General features: G+C 42.8%; 1 protein-coding gene across 1 annotated transcript in view; it reads right to left on the reverse strand.

The window, feature by feature from the left end:
* The window catches only part of LOC123702043, a 51,933-nt gene that overhangs the window by 20,234 nt on the left and 9,173 nt on the right, over positions 1–22,526 (reverse strand). The window contains exons 5-8 of the mRNA XM_045649706.1: positions 22,260–22,405; positions 21,607–21,697; positions 2,239–2,402; positions 1,649–1,803 (exon numbers count right to left, since the gene is read on the reverse strand). Of these exons, the coding sequence (XP_045505662.1) occupies positions 1,649–1,803; positions 2,239–2,402; positions 21,607–21,697; positions 22,260–22,405 (556 nt within the window). The remainder of the gene's footprint in view (positions 1–1,648; positions 1,804–2,238; positions 2,403–21,606; positions 21,698–22,259; positions 22,406–22,526) is intronic.

The raw sequence follows: 22,526 nt of genomic DNA on the forward strand, positions 1-22,526 counted from the left end.
TCAAGAGTAAAATTCCCCTGGGATAGTACGATGGCCGGGGTCAAGAGTGAATCCCCCCTCGGATAGTACGATGGCCGGGGTCAAGAGTAAATCCCCCCTCGGATAGTACGATAGCCGGGGTCAAGAGTGAAACTCCCCTGGGTCAAGAGTGAAACCCCCTTGGGATAGTACGATGGCCGGGGTCAAGAGTGAATCCCCCCTCGGATAGTACGATAGCCGGGGTCAAGAGTGAATCCCCCCTCGGATAGTACGATAGCCGGGGTCAAGAGTGAGTACGATAGCCGGGGTCAAGAGTGAAACTCCCCTGGGATAGTACGATGGCCGGGGTCAAGAGTGAATCCCCCCTCGGATAGTACGATAGCCGGGGTCAAGAGTGAGTACGATAGCCGGGGTCAAGAGTGAAACTCCCCTGGGATAGTACGATGGCCGGGGTCAAGAGTGAATCCCCCCTCGGATAGTACGATAGCCGGGGTCAATAGTGAAACCCCCCTGGGATAGTACGATAGCCGGGGTCAAGAGTGAGTACGATAGCCGGGGTCAAGAGTGAAACTCCCCTGGGTCAAGAGTGAAACCCCCTTGGGATAGTACGATAGCCGGGGTCAAGAGTGAAACCCCCCTGGGATAGTACGATAGCCGGGGTCAAGAGTGAATCCCCCCTCGGATAGTACGATAGCCGGGGTAAAGAGTGAAACTCCCCTGGGATAGTACGATGGCCGGGGTCAAGAGTGAATCCCCCCTCGGATAGTACGATAGCCGGGGCCAAGAGTGAAACCCCCCTGGGATAGTACGATAGCCGGGGTCAAGAGTGAAACCCCCTTGGGATAGTACGATAGCCGGGGTAAAGAGTGAAACTCCCCTGGGATAGTACGATGGCCGGGGTCAAGAGTGAATCCCCCCTCGGATAGTACGATAGCCGGGGTCAAGAGTGAATCCCCCCTCGGATAGTACGATAGCCGGGGTCAAGAGTGAAACCCCCTTGAGATAGTACAATAGCCGGGGCCAATAGTGAAACCCCCCTGGGATAGTACGAAAGCCGGGGTCAAGAGTGAAACCCCCCTGGGATAGTACGGCAGCCGGGGTCAAGAGTGAAACCCCCTTGAGATAGTACAATAGCCGGGGCCAATAGTGAAACCCCCCTGGGATAGTACAATAGACGGGGCCATGAGTGAAACCCCCCCGGGATAGTACGATAGCCGGGGTCAAGAGTGAAACCCCCCTGGGATAGTACGATAGCCGGGGTCAAGAGTGAAACCCCCCTGGGATAGTACGATAGCCGGGGTCAAGAGTGAATCCCCCCTCGGATAGTACGATAGCCGGGGTCAAGAGTGAAACCCCCTTGAGATAGTACAATAGCCGGGGCCAATAGTGAAACCCCCCTGGGATAGTACAATAGACGGGGCCATGAGTGAAACCCCCCCGGGATAGTACGATAGCCGGGGTCAAGAGTGAAACCCCCCTGGGATAGTACGATAGCCGGGGTCAAGAGTGAAACCCCCTTGGGATAGTACGATAGCCGGGGTCAAGAGTGAAACCCCCCTGGGATAGTACAATAGCCGGGGCCAAGAGTGAAACCCCCCCGGGATAGTACGATAGCCGGGGTCAAGAGTAAAACCCCCCCAGGGATAGTACGATAGCCGGGGTCACTAACCGGTAGTACAGGGACATAGCAGCGAGGCCCGCCAGGAAGGCAGCCGCTGCGGCGGGCGCGAGGCGGGCCGGCGGCGGGCCTCTCGGGGCACCGGCCCACCACCAGGCCGTCACTAGCACCATGTTCTCTACGCACATCACGCAGTAGAATATCACCTGGAAAAAAAAACAAATTATAAATTTATAAAGAATAGAAATAATTCAATCACGAGGCGGGACTTAAGCCCTTTCATACCAATCCGGGGCGGACGTCTGAATTGAATATTTAATTCAATATATTAAAATATCAAATTTAAATATATATATCTTTAGGCTGACTATTAAAATTAATAAAAATTTGTTAATTTTCAAAACTACCCGCAAAAAATCCTACCCTCACCACACACCGCCAATAAAATAATCCAAATCTACTCCTCATCAAACGCCTCACCATTTTCTGCCGATGTCTTTACTTTTTAGATTTTTTATGCTAAAATAAAAAAAAAATGGTAATTTTCAAAACTACCCCCACCAAAAAAAATCCAACTACCCTCACCATTTTCTGCCTATAAAAAGTAAGAGGTTCTTGTTAGCCTATGTTTAAACACTCACCATTTTCTGCCTATGGTTGAGCTCCTGCAGGTTGACGTACGCGAACACGTAGACGAATGCGATGAGCGCCGCGAGGTAGGCCTTGCGCGGGCGGCTGATGCGCTCCCCGTGGAACACGTTCTTGGGCGATATCAGCCACAGGAACATGGACACCCAGTGCAGGCCTGGCGAGCAAACTTATACATAAACTAGCTGTTGCTCGCAGCTACGCTTGCGTGGAAAAGATACATTTTCATGGTATAAGTTTACATCCCCTATTTTATGACATCTACCTTCATGCCAAATTTCAGCCCGATACGTCCAGCGGTTTGGGCTGTGCGTTGATAGATCACTATATCAGTCACCTTTGAGTTTTATATATATACTAGCTGGTGCGTTGTGCGCGGGCTGCAAGCAGCCCGCGAGCCCCTTTCGCCCCTGGGTTGAAGCAATAGGGCAGTCATTAGAAAATGTGTTAGAATTCCCAGTCCATTTGTAATTTTCTGCTAACAGCGAATCTACAGTCAGTCGGTAATGCTTATAAATTCCCCATTCAAGTATTTTCCACTCCGGGGGGCTGTCCACCTTCGAGGGGCATCCCAGGGCAGACAACTTCAGTCATTTGAAAATGAATTGTAATACCCTGTCCATTTGTAATTTTCTGCTAACAGCGATTCCACAGTCAATCGGAACTCGGAAGTGCTTATAAATTCCCAATTCAAATATTTTCTATTCTGGAATGCTGTCGACCTTCGAAGGTGCGTTGTGCGCGGGCTGCAAACAGCCCGCGAGCCCCTTTTGCCCCTGGGTTGAAGCAATAGGGCAGTCATTTGAAAATATATTCGAATTTTCTGTCCATTTGTTACATCTGCTAACAGTGATTCTACAGTCAGTCGTTAATGCTTATAAATTCCCCATTCAAGTATTTTCCACTCCGGGAGGCTGTCCACCTTCGAGGTTGCGTGGTGCGCGAGCTGCAAGCAGCTCGCGGCTCATCCCAGGGCAGAAATTTTCAGTCATTTGAAAATGCATTTGAATTTCCTTTCCATTTGTAACATCTGCTAACAGCGATTCTACAGTCAGTCGAAACTGCTTATAAATTACTTATTCAAATATTGATTGAATTTTTGAAACGTGATCCCGAATTTTATTTTTTTGATGTGTCTAATCAATAGCGGTGACTTTTCATAATAAACTGTTCAAGACAATAAATGTGTGAAGATGTATAAAACATATTGAAAACTTCAAGTCTTTTTAGTAGCGTCGTTTAAAATCAAATTCATTATGCTTTCGGCACTAAAAATATCTAAGTGAAAGCCATAGGACTACAGTCAAAGGGTGTATCGAATAAGATATCGTTACACTATAAAAATAACTACTTTAAAAAAACCGACTTCAAAAACGGAAAAGTAAAAAATAATTAATTACTACATATTATTTAGTTGTGTTATTCACTATATGGGTTTGAAGTCGGTGCCAAGCATCAAGCACTTATTAAACTACGCTATTTTTTGATACAAGAACTACGATTATTTCGATACAAGAACTACCTACTTGCAATTCAATTACATTATTCGCAATACAAAAAATTGGCTATTTTCGATACAAAAACTACACTACTCTTGGTGTAAGTCCTCCTACGCATATAAAGCGTGAACGATTGGCTCATTCACTCAATAAATGTGTGAAGATGAATATATTATTACGTATTGAAAACTTCAGTCTTTTTAGTAGCTTCGTTTAAAATCAAAATCATTATGTTTTCGGCACTAAAAATAAGAACCTACTTTTCCGTTTTTGAAGTCAGTTTTTTTAACGTAGTTTTAATAGTTTTTAACCTACGTAGTTTTTTTGTTTGAGTGGGAATCGCCCTAAAGTCGCTTCTGTTCAAGAGTTTACTTAACACGCTCGTCGCTTAATCGCTCCTCGCTACCTATTTGAATATTTACGCCGGCCGCTGACGTGACTTGCTCGCTTCGCTCGCTTGGCTAGTGCAGTAGTTCAAAAGTTAACCTAACTCGCTCGTCGCTTCGCTCGTCGCTACTTCTTTCAATATTTACGCCGGCCGCTGACGTGACTTGCTCGCTTCGCTCGCTTAGCTAGTGCGGTAGTTCAAAAGTTAACCTAACTCGCTCGTCGCTTCGCTCCTCGCTACTTCTTTGAATATTTACGCCGGCCGCTGACGTGACTTGCTCGCTTCACTCGCTTGGCTAGTGCAGTAGTTCAAAAGTTAACCTAACACGCTCGTCGCTTCGCTCCTCGCTACCTATTTAAATATTTACGCCAGCTGCTGCCGTGATTCGCTCGCTTCGCTCGCTTGGCTCGTGCGGTAGTTCAAAAGTTAATAAATATTTTCTACTCCGGGAGGCTGTCGACCTTCGAGGTTGCGCGGTGCGCGGGCAGCAAGCAGCCCGCGGCGCCGTCTTTTGCCGTTGCTATTCAATTACCCTTCCTACTATGGAAATTTCCATACAAAATTTTCGAGAAAAAAAAATTTCGCTTTTTACCAAATATTTTTATATGCCTGGAAGCGGACCAGGTTTTGAAGCATTTTTTACTTCGGCGACCCCGACCTACCTGCCACCGGTTCAGAGAGCCGTTGAATTTCGTGATGTATGGAAAATGGAAACCGGGGGTCGGAGAGAATTTCTGAGTATGCAGTTTTGTAAATCTGGCCGATCAGAGCACAAAAGTCAATTTTCAGACCGATCGTAAAGTAACCGGCGCCACCATCTTGCTTTGAAAAATTGGCCATTTTTGGAAAAAAAATTGCGTCCAATTTGAAATTTCTCGATTGCCCTGGTAGCGCCCCATCTTCCTGATCATTTTTTAGTTCTACACCCCCCGGCTATCTAGTGCCGTTTCAGAGAGCTGTCGAATTTTGCGTTGTATGAAACTTGGAAACCAGCGGTGGAAACTCGATTATGAGTATGCCAACGTAATGTGAGGCTCAATTAAAGCCCCTGTGCCAAGTTTCAGCGCGATCGGACCAGCGATGGCCGTTTTAGCATTTGTATGGCGGCGGCCATTTTTTCCGCCATTTTGAATTTTTTTCACTATCTGTGGTAATTGCTCGAGGTCTACTACAAGTTTAGTTTAAGCACCCCAGATGTAGCTGCTACCGTTTGCGCGGGCCGTTGACCGTCTCCGCGGGCTGTGAGAAAGTTCAGGATTTCGGATTTTTCTGGATATCCTGGGAGCTGGGCGAGTACAAACGTGGTGAGAGTGTGGTTCCGCGTTGCGCCACCTTGGCTAAATTTACGTTTTTATGATTGCGCCAAAAATGGAAAAATTCCAAAATAATATTTTCTACCACGGGAGGCTGTCGCCTTCGAAGTTGCGCGGTGCGCGGGCAGCAAGCAGCCCGCGGTGCCGTCTTTTGCCGTTGCTCTTCAATTACCCTTCCTACTATGGAAATTTCCATACAAAATTTTCGAAAAAAAAATTTCGCTTTTTATCAAAAAAATTTATATGCCTGGCAGCGGACAAAGTTTTGAAGTATTTTTTACTTCGGCGACCCCGACCTACCTGTCACCGATTCAGAGAACCGTTGAATTTCGTGATGTATGGAAAATGGAAACCAGGGGTCGGAGTGAGATTCTGAGTATGCAGTTTTGTAAATCTGGCCGATAAGAGCACAGAAGTCAATTTTCAAACCGATCGTCAAGTAACCGGCGCCACCATCTTGCTTTGAAAAATTGGCCATTTTTGAAAAAAAAATGGCGTCCAATTTGAAATTTCTCGATTGCCCTGGGAGCGCCCCATCTTCCTGATCAATTTTTAGTTCTACACCCCCCGGCTATCTGGTGCCGTTTTGGAGAGCCGTCGAATTTCGCGTTGTATGAAACTCGGAAACCAGCGATGAAAACTCGATTATGAGTATGCCATCTCAATGTGCGGCTCGACTAAAGCCCCTGTGCCAAGTTTCAGCGCGATCGGACCAGAGATGGCCATTTTAGAATTTGTATGGCGGCGGCCATTTTTTCCGCCATTTTGAATTTTTTTCACTATCTGTGGTAATTGCTCGAGGTCTACTACAAGTTTAGTTTGAGCACCCCAGATGTAGCTGCTACCGTTTGCGCGGGCCGTTGACCGTCTCCGCCGGCTGTGAGAAAGTTCAAGATTTCGGATTTTTCTGGATATCCTGGGAGCTGGGCGAGTACAAACGTGGTGAGAGTGTGTTAACGCGTTGCGCCACCTCGTCTAAATTTACGTTTTTATGTTTGCGCCAAAAATGGAAAAATTCCAAAATCGAGCGTCCCACTATGGCTCCTTGGTAGCGTCCCAGGGTGGTGATCATTTTTAGTTCCGGGACCCCCAACCCAACTCACACCGTTTCCGCAGGCCGTTGGAGTTTACGTTGTATGGAAGTTGGAAACAGGTGCCCGGAGCCACTCGAACGGGGCACCGATCGATTCGCCGGCTCGAATAGAGCACGTGTGCCAAATTTGAGACGTAAGGATTCATAAACGGCGATTTTGGCAAAGTACGGCGGCCATCTTGTTTTCGCGAAAATCCCCATTTTTCCACCTCCCCTGGTAATCGCCACCAGTTCTGAGCATTTTTTGTTCAGACACCCCCCCTCCAGGTATCACCGTTTTTGCGCACCTCCAGGGGTCCACTTGGTTTTCGAAGATGATCGAGATCGCTATATTTTTCCTCTGGTCACTCGGCGCACCTCTACACGATCACGTCAAAATCCCCCCAACTTTCCCCGTAGTTTCCGAGAAACCCGATGTCAGTCAGTCAGTGAGTGAGTGGTAGTGTAGCTTTATATATATATGACTAGCTGGTGCGTTGTGCGCGGGCTGCAAGCAGCCCGCGAGCCCCTTTTGCCCCTGGGTTGAAGCAATAGGGCAGTCATTAGAAAATGTGTTAGAATTCCCAGTCCATTTGTAATTTTCTGCTAACAGCGATTCCACAGTCAGTCGGTAATGCTTATAAATTCCCCATTCAAGTATTTTCCACTCCGGGAGGCTGTCCACCTTCGAGGGAGCGTAGTGCGCGGGCTGCAAGCAGCCCGCGAAGCATCCCAGGACAGAAATCTTCAGTCATTTGAAAATGCATTAAAATTCCCCGTCAATTTGCTATTAACTGCAAACAGCGATTCCACAGTCAATCGGAAGTGCTTATAAATTTCAAATTCAAATATTTTCTATTCTGGAATGCTGTCGACCTTCGAAGGTGCGTTGTCCCCTTTTGCCCCTGGGTTGAAGCAATAGGGCAGTCATTAGAAAATGTGTTAGAATTCCCAGTCCATTTGTAATTTTCTGCTAACAGCGATTCCACAGTCAATCGGAAGTGCTTATAAATTCCCAATTCAAATATTTTCTATTCTGGAATGCTGTCGACCTTCGAAGGTGCGTTGTGCGCGGGCTGCAAGCAGCCCGCGAGCCCCTTTTGCCCCTGGGTTGAAGCAATAGGGCAGTCATTTGAAAATATATTCGAATTTTCTGTCCATTTGTTACATCTGCTAACAGCGATTCTACAGTCAGTCGTTAATGCTTATAAATTCCCCATTCAAGTATTTTCCACTCCGGGAGGCTGTCCACCTTCGAGGGAGCGTAGTGCGCGGGCTGCAAGCAGCCCGCGAAGCATCCCAGGGCAGAAATCTTCAGTCATTTGAAAATGCATTCGAATTTCCTATCAATTTGTTACATCTCCTAACAGCGATTCTACAGTCAGTCGGTAATGCTTATAAATTCCCCATTCAAATATTTTCTATTCCGGGGGGCTGTCCACCTTCGAGGGTGCGTGGTGCGCGAGCTGCAAGCAGCTCGCGGCTCATCCCAGGGCAGAAATCTTCAGTCATTTGAAAATGCATTCGAATTTCCTTTCCATTTGTAACATCTGCTAACAGCGATTCTACAGTCAGTCGAAACTGCTTATAAATTACTTATTCAAATATTGTTAAATTTTTTGAAACGTCTTATCGATAGCGGGCAGTGACTTTTCATAATAAACTGTTCAAGAGTTAACCTAACACGCTCGTCGCTTCGCTCCTCGCTACCTATTTGAATATATAGGCCGGCCGCTGCCGCGACTCGCTCGCTTCGCTCGCTTGGCTCGTGCGATAGGTAGTTCAAAAGTTAACCTAACACGCTCGTCGCTTCGCTCCTCGCTACCTATTTGAATATTTAGGCCGGCCGCTGCCGTGACTCGCTCGCTTCGCTCGCATGGCTCGTGTGGTAGTTCAAAAGTTAACCTTACACGCTCGTCGCTTCGCTCCTCGCTACCTAAACTGCTTATAAATTACTTATTCAAATATTGGTAAAATTTTTGAAACGTTTTATCGATAGCGGGCAGTGACTTTTCATAATAAACTGTTCAAGAGTTAACCTAACACGCTCGTCGCTTCGCTCCTCGCCTACCTATTTGAATATTTAGGCCGGCCGCTGCCGCAACTCGCTCGCTTCGCTCGCTTGGCTCGTGCGGTAAGTAGTTCATAAGTTAACCTAACACGCTCGTCGCTTCGCTCCTCGCTACCTATTTGAATATTTACGCTGGTCGCTGCCGTGACTCGCTCGCTTCGCTCGCTTGGCTCGTGCGGTAGGTAGTTCATAAGTTAACCTAACACGCTCGTCGCTTCGCTCCTCGCTACCTATTTGAATATTTACGCTGGTCGCTGCCGTGACTCGCTCGCTTCGCTCGCTTGGCTCGTGCGGTAGGTAGTTCAAAAGTTAACCTAACACGCTCGTCGCTTCGCTCCTCGCTACCTATTTGAATATTTACGCCGGCCGCTACCGTGACTCGCTCGCTTCGCTCGCTTGGTTCGTACGGTAGTTTAAAAGTTAATAAATATTTTCTACTCCGGGAGGCTGTCGAGCCTCGAGGTTGCGCGGTGCGCGGGTAGCAAGCAGCCCGCGGTGCCGTCTTTTGCCGATGCTATTCCTATTACCCTTCCTACTATGGAAATTTCCATACAAAATTTTCGAAAAAAAATGTCGCTTTTTAGCAAAAATTTTTATGTGCCTGGAAGCGGACCAAGTTTTTAAACATTTTTTACCTTGGTGACCCCAACCTAAGTGCCACCAGTTCAGAGAGCCGTTGAATTTCGTGATGTATGGAAAATGGAAACCGGGAGTCGTAGAGAAATTCTGAGTATGCAGTTTTGTAAATCTGACCAATCAGAGCACAGAAGTCAATTTTCAGACCGATCGTGACGGAACCGGCGCCACCATCTTGCTTTGAAAAATTGGCCATTTTTTGAAAAAAAATTGCGTCCAATTTGAAATTTCTCGATTGCCCTGGTAGCACCCCATCTTCCTGATCATTTTTTAGTTCTACACCCCCCACCTATCTCGCGCCGTTTCGGAGAGCCGTCGAATTTTGCGTTGTATGAAACTCGGAAACCAGCGGTGGAAACTCGATTATGAGTATGCCAACTTAATGTGCGGCTCGATTAAAGCCCCTGTGCCAAGTTTCAGCGCGATCGGACCAGCGATGGCCATTTTAGCATTTGTATGGCGGCGGCCATTTTTTCCGCCATTTTGAATTTTTTTCACTATCTGTGGTAATTGCTCGAGGTCTACTACAAGTTTAGTTTGAGCACCCCAGATGTAGCTGCTACCGTTTGCGCGGGCCGTTGACCGTCTCCGCGGGCTGTGAGAAAGTTCAGGATTTCGGATTTTTCTGGATATCCTGGGAGCTGGGTGAGTATGAATGCGTCATTTGTATGTTTCTCCGTCGTGCCACCATGGCTAAATTTACGTTTTTATGTTTGCGCCAAAAATGGAAAAATTCCAAAATCGAGCATCCCACTATGGCTCCCTGGTAGCGTCCCAGGGTGGTGATCATTTTTAGTTCCGACACCCCCAACCCAACTCGCACCGTTTCCGCGGGCCGTTGGATTTTACGTTGTATGGAAGTTGGAAACGGGGGCCCGGAGCCACTTGAACGGGGCACCGATCGATTCGCCGGCTCGAACAGAGCACGTGTGCCAAATTTGAGACGTAAGGATTCATAAACGGCGATTTTGGCAAAGTACGGCGGCCATCTTGTTTTCGCGAAAATCCCCATTTTTCCACCACCCCTGGTAATTGCCACCAGTTCCGAGCATTTTTTGTTCAGACACCCCCCCTCCAGGTACCACCGTTTTTGCGCACCTCCAGGGGTCCACTTGGTTTTCGAAGATGATCGAGATCGCTATATTTTTCCGGTGGTCACTGGAAGCACCTCTACACGACCACGTCGAAATCCCCCCAACTTTCCCCGTAGTTTCCGAGAAACCCGATGTCAGTCAGTCAGTGAGTGAGTGGTAGTGTAGCTTTATATATTATAATATGATATATATATATATATATATATATATATAAATACCAACTTGGGCACTTAGTTGATCCAGCCCGACTGCCGTGCATTGCCGACTCCACCTTTTCCCCCTTATTACTCGACTCCGGTTGCATAGATCTTGCCCGGAGTGGCAATGGCGCAAATATTTGGGCGACGTTGCCAAACGTATTCATAGAGAAATTGATATACTCAACATTTTTATTGCTAAGATCTCGAACTGAATCGACTCCGTAACGGCCGAAATTCAGAAACCCATAAACACTTGTTGGCTCCGTTTTATATACCAAATCCAAAGTCGTATGTTGATCAGATCCATTTATATTATAAAAATTACAGCTTTATTTGATCCGACAAAACGAAACTGTATATTAAGTAACATAGATTATTTTTCGTAAACCCTACAGTATTTGTTGGCTCCATACACAAACATATTATAGTTAGGTAATGTTCCATACATTGCTAAATCCGCCTAGACTAGGCGAACTCGACTCCGCAACGGTTCAAATTTTGAAATGCTCAAACACTTCTTGACTCCTTTTTATATACCAAATCATAAATCGTATGTTGATCTGTTCCATTTATATGCACTTGCATGACATTGACATGGGGATATGAAATTAGGGCTAGCAAAAAATCTCCTGAGTTTTATGGAAGTTGAAGAAGTCGACCGTAATTCAATTGAAACTTATAGAAAACGTTGTGAAACTAAAAATTCGGAACCCTAAAAAGATAGATATTTGGACGAACCTTTCGTCATACAGTGACGGTGATAATTCTCAAGTAGTATGGAATCCTACAAATAACAACCTACCTCTTGAATCATCAGTAAATATCGAGATAATTATCATAATATTTTTTGACGTGTAGCGTTCGCCTATGCCCTGATTCTGATATCAATCTGATAAAATAATTAAAATGTTAGATTTAGGTCAAACAAATGACGACTCATATTCCTGCACAAATTATCCATTATGGAGTAAATATGAGTGTACGCAGATCGCCAACACGTTTAACCAGCAGTGGTGCAGTGGGTACTGCCGGTGGATCGCATCCCGATCTATCGAAGCTAAGTTCGTTTTCTACGAGTTCTACGCCAACTGATACTCAAATTACTTACGGAAAACGGAAACAACCGCTAGAACAAGATTGCAGATTTAGTGATGATATGAAGGATATTCGGTCGGAGTTGAGCCGTATTAGTACATTACTTGAAAAATATGTATGCTCAAATGAACAAATAGTAAACAAAATTCATGAAAACATTTCTGAGGTAAAAACACAAATTACCGAAATTAAATCGTCCAACTAACAATCATTGAATTTAATTCGCCAAAATACGAATCAAATCAATTAAATTAAGTCATCAGCATGTATGATAATTACTGAACAAAACATATTGAAGAGTACTATTTCTCAATTAGAATCCCAGATAAACTAGGGTGAGAGTAAAATAAAATCACTGGAATTAAATCTTTAATCATAATAAACTTCATATAATTTAAAACTTAATCAAGGAACTACGGGACAGAAAGAGCCGCGAAAAAAACCTCGGAGTAATCGGTGTACATACATAAAAAAAACATACCGGCCGAATTGATAACCTCCTCCTTTTTTTTGAAGTCGGTTTAAAATTAAATCATACATATTAAGCGACTGTTTTAACCAAGCCATAAGTCAAAGACGTTTTCCGGACTCGTTAAAAATAGCGAAGGTAACTCCTATCTATAAGAGTGGCTCAAAATTTGAACCTGGTAACTATAGGCCAATTTCGGTTTTGCCAGTATTGTCAAAAATATTGGAGAAGATTTTACACACGAGATTAGAAAAATATTTAGACTCATTTAATTTTATTTCAGTGCGTCAATACGGATTTAAGCCAAAAAATAACACTCTGTCAGCGACTATGGACCTAACTATTAAAATAAAACAGAACATTGACGCAAACAATATAGTTTTGGGAATGTTTATTGACCTACAAAAGCCCTTTGATACCATTTCTCACGAACTTTCAATAAAGAAATTAGCATCCACTAACATTAATGGTAAAGCACTAGATATGCTGAAATCATATTTAAAAAATCGATCACGAATAGTTAAAATAGATAACCATGATAGCATTCCCTTACCAAATACATGTGGCATACCACAAAGTTCGATTCTAGGCCCATTGCTTTTTTTAATCTATATTAATAATTTCCAAGATTTAAAGCTAAATGGTCACCTAACACTTTATGCGGATGACACCTGTCTGTTTTATTTTGGTCCCTCTATACATGACATGATAGCGCAAGCACAAAATGATTTAAATAAATTAAATAAATAAATTCAATCTACTAAAAATAAATATATCTAAATTCAAAGCTCATAACAAAATTATTCCACCACACGCTCCACTTAAAATTAACGGTGTTGTATTAGAACATAAAACCCACGAGAAATGCCTAGGTTTGCGAAACGACAGCTCTCTGAAATGGAATTATCACATCGACCACCTAAAAAATAAATTATCAGCACTTCCTAGATCTCTGCATAATATTACTTCTTGCATTCCTCATAAATTACGCCACACCATCTAAAACACGTTAGTAACCTAATGTATTTAATAGAAGTATCGGGGAGTGCTTACAAAAATAAATTAGCGCCACCCCAAATTTTACAAAATAAAATCATTAAAACTATCCTTAACTATCCTTTTTTAACTTCTACAAATAAAATCTACGACGACACTAAAATAATGAATTTAAAACAATTATACTTTTATAATACGTGTATGTTCATCCGCAAAGCGCTACATAAAAACATAAATACAAATATTATAATCTCAACATCAAATCGCCACTATCCTAATAGACGAGCTAGCTATCTTGCCCTCCCGAAGATCCGAACAAATTATGGAAGGCGAACGGCAACATACGTTTCTAAAACGGGAATTAATGCCTTTAAACCTTCAAATGGCTAAGGCCGCAAGCGACCAATGGCTGAGCTCGGTGGGCTCTGATTGGCTCATTTGAATCGGATCAACAAGAGCTAAAACGCAAAAAAGGTGGATTTGTATAAAAAGCACGTAATTATTATTATTACTGATGGTGACACTTGTGGCTCCGTTCGGATCCACATACGGACGGTGGTGTGGCAATGGATCCACAAATACCAACCGGATCAACAAGTGAAAACGGATCAAATAATTACTAACTATATGGCACGTTTGATCAACATAGTGCCCATGGAGATATCTATATATATATATATATATATATATATATATAGATATCTATATATATATATATATATATATATATAGATATATATATATATATATATATATATATATATAGATATATATATATATATATAGATATCTCCATGGGCACTATGTTGATCAAACGTGCCATATAGTTAGTAATTATTTGATCCGTTTTCACTTGTTGATCCGGTTGGTATTTGTGGATCCATTGCCACACCACCGTCCGTATGTGGATCCGAACGGAGCCACAAGTGTCACCATCAGTAATAATAATAATTACGTGCTTTTTATACAAATCCACCTTTTTTGCGTTTTAGCTCTTGTTGATCCGATTCAAATGAGCCAATCAGAGCCCACCGAGCTCAGCCATTGGTCGCTTGCGGCCTTAGCCATTTGAAGGTTTCAAGACATTTATTCCCGTTATAGAAACGTATGTTGCCGTTCGCCTTCCATAATTTGTTCGGATCTTCGGGAGGGCAAGATAGCTAGCTCGTCTATTAGGATAGTGGCGATTTGATGTTGAGATTATAATATTTGTATTTATGTTTTTATGTAGCGCTTTGCGGATGAACATACACGTATTATAAAAGTATAATTGTTTTAAATTCATTATTTTAGTGTCGTCGTAGATTTTTTTTAGTTAAAAAAGGATAATAAAAGATAGTTTTAATGATTTTATTTTGTAAAATTTGGAGTGGCGCTAATTTATTTTTGTAAGCACTCCCCCATACTTCTATTAAATACATTAGGTGCGGCTTTACTAACGTGTTGTAGATGGTGTGGCGTAATTTATGAGGAATGCAAGAAGTAATATTACGCAGAGATCTAAGAAGTGCTGATAATTTATTTTTTAGGTGGTCGATGTGATGATTCCATTTTAGAGAGCTGTCGATTCGCGAACCTAGTAGATCGGGAGACATTGACACAACATTTCGAGTCATTTGTAACAGGATGGCGGTTCTACAGGGGTCTTAGTACGCAATGACAGAAAGAAAAATGATGGTGTGAACCACAGAACAGTAATGTTCTTACTGTTCTGTGGTGTGAACGCTGGTACCGGCGGCTTAGTCGCGTGGGCGTTAGTCGAACTCGTCGGAAAAATAGCAAAAGTCAAACTATTTGTAACACAAATATTTTAGAATTTACCGATAGCCCATAAAAAAGATGTAGACGGTAGTGTCATGCCATACTTTTCCGGTGTGACATAAAGCCCGCCATACCGACGCGAATGCGTTGATTAAAAAAAAAACAATTCAACCATTGTATTGTGCAATTCAAATCGTATACTTTTATTTTCTTAATCGTTTACTATGTATTCTTTCATCATTAGTCACTAAAATTTATTTTGTTAACTTGCCAAATATAATGTAACATGGAATTTGCAAGGGAAGGCACTGCCTTCTGAGATATAGGAATTACCTAGTTCAGAAGGCAGAGCAATATTGTAATGTTATATTTGAAGTTACTAATAAATTGTATTTTATTTATTATTTTATTGGTACCAGGCTAACTTTTGCACAGGTAACAGCCATTTTGCACAGCCATTTACGAAAATCGCCATGCCATACTTTTCAGACGATTCTAAATGGTCGCCATACCGCCGAAATGATTTTGTTTAATTGAATGAAATGTTGAAATGAATGTTTAATTGAATGAATTTTATTTACTATTTGTTCATTTGAGCATACATATTTTTCAAATAATGTACTAATACGGCTCAACTCCGACCGAATATCCTTCATATCATCACTACATCTGCAATCTTGTTCTAGCGGTTGTTTCCGTTTTCTGTAAGTAATTTAAGTATCAGTTGGCGTAGAACTCGTAGAAAACGAACTTAGCTTCGATAGATCGGGATGCGATCCACCGGCAGTACCCACTGCACCACTGCTGGTTAAACGTGTTGGCGATCTGCGTACACTCATATTTACTCCGCAATGGATAATTTGTGCAGGAATATGAGTCGTCATTTGTTTTTGACCTAAATCTAACATTTTAATTATTTTATCACATTGATATCAGAATCAGGGCCAAGGCGAACGCTACACGTCAATAAATATTATGATAATTATCTTGATATTTACTGATGTATCTTGGGAGGGATCACAGCACACCCTACACCATCAAAACGTATCGCGTCAGTACTGAAACGTTCTTTGTACGAGCCAGACGTGATGACGGCAAGATAAATATTGCGATGTAGGTCCTGGGATCAGATCACAAGGAGTTCCAGAAATCCAGCGATATACAGGGTTAATTTTCAATGACCGGCCAAATTTTCAGAAATGATTCAGAATCGATAACATTTTAGAACTAATGAAAAAAAACGTTTTTTTTTTTTAATTAGATTTCATTCCTGTCCACCACTAAAAAGCGAACGTGTGGACATTACAAAAGCACAATTCAGTTCAACAACCTAGATAGGTAGAAGTTAGAACACACATAAATTTGGCAATGCGCGCACGCACACAAGTGCATTGATTCTGCAGGGGGTGTTTACGATTTAGGAAATTTTTAAGACATTTTCAAATGAATGCTATTATTTTTATTTTATTTTATTCGACAATAATGTTTCAAATGTACCTTTGATTTAATATCTAGATCTTAATTTTAAATTTTGGCTGGTCATTGAAAACTAACCCTGTATTGTGATCCGTCAATACACTACCCCACAAGTCAATAAATATCGTAATCCGATAGTAAACTAAAAAAGTAAGTAAGATAGTAAAAAGTTGACGGATCACAATATGGATCTTACGTGTAGCGTTCGCCAAAGAGTTGCCCTGATTCAAGAGGTAGGTTGTTATTTGTAAGCTGCATACTACTTGAGAATTATCACCGTCACTGTATGACGAAAGGTTCGTCCAAATATCTATCTTTTTAGGGTTTCGTATTTTTAGTTTCACAACGTTTTCTATAAGTTTCAATTGAATTACGGTCGACTTCTTCAACTTCCATAAAACTCAGGAGATTTTTTGCTAGCCTTAATTTCATATCCCCATGTCAATGTCATGCAAGTGCATATAAATGGAACAGATCAACATACGACTTATGATTTGGTATATAAAACGGAGTCAAGAAGTATTTGAGCATTTCAAAATTTGAACCGTTACGAAGTCGAGTTCGTCTAGTCTAGGCGGATTTAGCAATGTATGGAACATTGACTTACTTGACTTATGTTCCTGTGTCCCCTAGCTGGGGCAGAGGGCATCCACAGTGCTCCGCCAGGCGTTTCTGTCGAGAGCTTCCCTTTTGATTTCGCTCCAGGTTTTCCCGATTTTCTTGGCTTCGTCTATGACTGTCCGTCGCCAGGTTTGTTTAGGACGACCACGCTTACGCTTTCCTTGGGGGTTCCAGTCTAAGGCTTGCCTTGGAATATGTTCAGTTTCCCTTCGGAGCGTGTGGCCAATCCAGTTCCACTTGCGGCGTTTAATTTGTTGGTCAATCGCGATCTCACCACAGCGTACCCAAAGCTGGTCATTGGATATCGTCTCGGGCCAGTAGATACCGAGGATTTGACGAAGGCAGCGGTTCAGGAAAACCTGGATTTGCGAAGAGATGTTCTTTGTCACCTTCCACGTCTCGCAGGCATACAGCAACACGGTCTTGACATTGGATCGAAATATCTTTAGTTTTATTTTGCGTGTAAGTTTTCGTGATTGCCATATATTTCGGAGCTGTGCAAAGGTTCCTCGGGCCTTCGAAATCCTAGAGGCGACATCTTCTTCTGATCCTCCATTTTCCGACACTACACTTCCGAGGTAAATAAACGAGTGGACGCGTTTAACGGTGTCTGCAGATATCAATAACGGAGAAGAACTTGTTGTTCCGCATCTCATCTCCTGGGTCTTTTGTGTGTTCACCCTTAAACCTGATTTTGCGGCTTCTTTGCGTAAGTCATCTAGCTTTGCTTGCATATTCGCTCTAGTATGACTGAGAAGGCACAGATCGTCAGCGTAATCTAGGTCCTCGAGTACATTTGATAGTCCCCATTCTATACCTCGACGCGGGCTTGTAGCGCTTCGCATAATGCCATCAAGGACAAGCAGAAAGAGAAGAGGCGAAAGGAGACATCCTTGTCGGACGCCTGCATGTACCATTATATCCTCCGACACTAGTCCTTGGTGGGTGACTCGACACGAATAGTTCTTATAGATCGCTTGAATCATAGAGATTATCTTCCCTGGTACACCAATTTCACGTAGCCGGGACCAAATTGAACTCCATCTTACCGTATCGAAAGCCTTTTCAAAGTCAACAAAGGTTAGGTATATTTCCCTCTGCCATTCGGCTGCTTGTTCAAGAATTATACGGAGTGTGTTAATCTGGTCGGTACAGGATTTGTTAGGGCGGAAGCCAGCTTGTTCCTTCCGAATAAGGGGGTCAACCGATTTGAGCAGTCTATCCAGAATAATCCTACATAAGACTTTGGAGGGTGTCGATAGAAGAGTGATGCCTCTCCAATTACTACACTGACTGCGATCACCTTTCTTCGGTACTGTAATAAGAAGGCCCCTTCTCCAGTCGTCAGGGAGTTCCTCCGTTTCCCAGATCTTCTTCAATAGCGGCGTCATTACATTTACGGCAGTATGCAAGTCAGCTTTCAGCATTTCTGCGGTAATTAGATCAGCACCTGGTGCTTTCCCATTTTTAAGGGAGCAGATAGCTTTTTCAATTTCTTCCTTAGTAGGGGGCTCGATATCGATGTCAATGCTGTGGCATGGCGGTGATGCTGCATCTGGGGAGCAAGGTGCAGAGGGCTCAGAAACCACCAAAGCACCATAGATGTCTTGGAAATATTCGTGCCAGCGCTTGAGCTGTCCTTCCGGTGTCATAATTAGGTGTCCGTCTTTACTCTTTAGTGGGTTCTTCTTGCAGTTTTTCTGCTTGCCTCCAGCTAAAGCCTTTGTGGAATTATAAAGTTCTCTTAAGTTACCGGATGCAGCTGCACGTTGTGCCTGGTCTGCTAGTCCGTCTGCCCATGCTCGTCTATCCATGCGTGTACTGCGATATATGAGTTTCCTAATTTGCCGGTACTGTATCTTGAGTTCATTAAGTGTTTCAGTGTTGTCTGTACTAAGAATTCGTAAATTAAGATCTTTCCTGGCACTTATAAGGTCCCAGGTCTTTTGAGACATCCAATCCTCACGTCTTTTCGTTATGTGGCCAAGTACAGAGGCGCTAGTGTCAATGTAGGCTGATTTTATTCGGTTCCACTCGTCGTTTATATCAGCAACATCAAGGTCAAGTCCCGAAAAGCAATTTCGGAGTTCCAATTTAAAGTTGTCACTCATTTCCGGATTTCCTAATTTGTTGCTGTCGTATCGACGGCCTAGTCGAAGAGCCTGTGTACTCCTAGCAACAGCAACTTTTAGTCGCACTTCCGCAACTACTAGGTGGTGGTCACTGTCAATATCAGCACCTCGGCGACTTCGCACGTCTAGCAGTGATGAACGCCATTTAGAACTGATGGTTATATGGTCAATCTGGTTCTTAGTGACCCCATCGGGTGAGTTCCATGTGTATTTGTGATGATCTCTATGAATAAATAATGTCCCTCCGATTGTTAGATCGTTATTCTGGCAGAATTCCAAAAAGCGTTCTCCATTCTCGTTGCGCACTCCAAGACCGTACTTTCCCATATGTCTTTCACAGCCTTCGTTGTTTATACCAACTTTAGCGTTTAAGTCTCCCATGAGGATGACGATGTCTTGTTTTCGGATTTTCTTAATGGTGTGTGCTAGCGAACTGTAGAAGTGATCTTTGTCTTCATCGGGCGCCATATTTGTTGGAGCGTAGCACTGCACAACTGATATCTTTCTCACTTTGCTGTTGAAGCGGGCCAGGATTATGCGGTCAGTGACAGGTGTCCAGTCCAGAAGGCTCTTTTTTGCAGAATCGGATAGGAGAAGACCTACTCCGAACTCCCGGGGGCTTTCTTCATTTTCCTTTCCGGAATACAGAAGTGTGAGTCCACGAGGGGTTGTCAGTTCTCCAAACCCGTTCCTTCTTACTTCGCTTAGGCCGAGGATTTGAAGCTTGTAATTGAGCATTTCCTTTTCAACTTGGGCTAAGCGATTATCGTCGCTTAGGGTTCTAACATTCCAGCAGGCGATTCGTGTCCGGGTTTTCATGCCTAGGGTCGTCGGTATTTGATCTGTCCGGTTTTGCACTGTTTCAGTTTCTTTAATCAGTAAAGTTTCAGATAAGCGAGTGATTAACCCACTGTATCCTAGCCTATTGGTGGGGCTGCCACCTTTCAGCCTATAGGCAGGCTTGGTTTAATTCAGGTATCCTTCCTTGTGAGCTACGATCTGTTTTTAGGCGCAGATGGTTCGCCTTTGCCCTGCATCCTCAGCTCATCTGTAACCCGATTGTGGCGATCGCAATGGTTACAGCAGTTTCCAGTGGGACGACGAGGACGTGGATGGCGCGGACTGGCCAGGGTCTGCGTTGCTTTATGGTACTCCGCCACGAGTACAGCAGGCGGCTTTACTTGGTATTTTACGGGTAATGCTGCGCTCACTCAGCGATTCCCACCAAGGCCGTGCCCTGACTTCCCCCCCAATGGATGATGGATGGATGGATGGAGGATGTATGGAACATTAACTAACTATAATATGTTTGTGTACGGAGCCAACAAATACTGTAGAGTTTACGAAAAATTAATCTACGTTACTTAATATACAGTTTCGTTTTGTCGGATCAAATAAAGCTGTAATTTTGATAATATAAATGATAATGATCAACATACGACTTTGGATTTGGTATATAAAACGGAGCCAACAAGTGTTTATGGGTTTCTGAATTTCGGCCGTTACGGAGTCGATTCAGTTCGAGATCTTAGCAATAAAAATGTTGAGTATATCAATTTCTCCACGAATACGTTTGGCAACATCGCTCAAATATTTGCGCCGTTGCCACTCCGGGCAAGATCTATGCAACCGGAGTCGAGTAATATGGGGGAAAAGGTGGAGTCGGCAATGCACGGCAGTCGGGCTGGATCAACTTAGTGCCCAAGTTGGTATTTATATATATAGATTTGATATTTTTCTTTTATGGCATTCAAATGCTTTATAAATATAAATTTATAAAGAATAGAAAAAAAAACGATCACGAGGAGGGAATCGAACCCGCATCCTTTCACGCCAATCCGGGGCGGACGCTTGACCAACTCGGCCATCCGTGAACCGCTGCCGTGACACAGGATGCGGGTTCGAGTCCCGCCTCGTGATCGAATTTTTTCTATTTTTTATAAATTGATATGATACACAAACTTAACTGTGTGCCTAGTGCGAGTTTTCATCGAGTACGAAACGTTACTACCACGTTTGCGTCACAGCCGAATTAGTATGGGAAATCGAACAGCGCCCCTAGCGGACGTATGGGGAAGCTTTGATTCCCCATACAAATTTCGCTGTGACGCAGACGCGATAGTAACGTTTCGTACTCGATGAAAACTCGCACTAGGCACACTGATGCTTATGTCACCGTAAAATTGTGAAAACCTAACAAAAAGTGATCTTCGCGAGATTTCAAGCTGTCGAAAGATTGGAATCGAAATTTGTTTCAAATTTAACGAATTGTTTTTCATAAGAGTATAATAATGTATTGAAGTGAAACATAAAATTGTGAAATAGCTTTCGACTGCACGCACCAATACAATCTGTACAATCCGTAACATTTTGGTATCTACTTGGAATTTAACGCATTATTTTTTGATAGATTTAATACAGCGGTACAACTTTTCATTTCCATTGAAACTTTATTTTTTATACAATGAAAGCTAGTTTTATATATTTGTTCATTGTCAAAGAGAAGTCGAGTATATTAGCTAATAAATAAATACTAACCTATAACTAAGAATACCCAGTATTCGTAGACTAGAGCGTAGACGGTGAGCGCGCACACGCGGGCCGATATCGTACCCAGCCGCCAAAGAAACTGTAATTTTTTTTTAGATAAAGTCACTATATTAAAAAAAGTAGTAAGAATTAATTTTGTTTATAAAATAGGAACCTAGATACTTCATCAAAAGTCTACCAAGATGAAGTTTTGATGCTTTAGAAATCGACTTTAGAGAATAGACTTTATTCCATAAAAATAGGGTTGAATTTATTTTCTTGTAAACTGGCATTGTTTGTAAATTAATACATATATTTTTTTGGATATTGTCACGTTTCTAAAACAGCTTAAAAATTTTTTCTTCTCTTTTAGTTTTTGTTAGATGTTCTTAAGCGTCTGTCTCATGAGAATTTTGTTGAATGTTCTATAATTTTGTCTGTCATAATATGATAAGCTGTTAAACTTCATGGAGGAGTCGAGTGGTTTCAGTTTATGTCTTTTATTTCGGCTTTTCTTTAATTTTTGTAAAATGTGTCTCTGTCCTCTGACTAAATTTTTCTTACACCATAATCCCTGAATCATCTTTTATTGGCCCGTTTTGTTTTATTTTTTGGAAAATATCTCTTAATAAGTTTATGTCTGTCTGTCTGTCCAACAATACCTGGAATATAACCCCCAGCCAGGTCAACACGAGGCGGTGCACGTTCTGCAGCCGCACGTTCTTGCTGAAGCTGGCGAGCGCCCAGCACACGGAGAATAGCGATAGGGACGCCGATATTATGTTCAGTTCCGCGAACGCTTTGTTTGCTGGTAGATTAAATTAGAAATATCATTAAATATTTCAGGATCTGATCCCATACTAAGCTAAAATCGATGTACATCACACAAATATTTATAATATCTGTTATGGTTTGAGGAAGGGCTCTTT

The sequence above is a fragment of the Colias croceus genome, chromosome 22, assembly GCF_905220415.1.
Source record: "Colias croceus chromosome 22, ilColCroc2.1".
Taxonomy (NCBI): domain Eukaryota; kingdom Metazoa; phylum Arthropoda; class Insecta; order Lepidoptera; family Pieridae; genus Colias; species Colias croceus.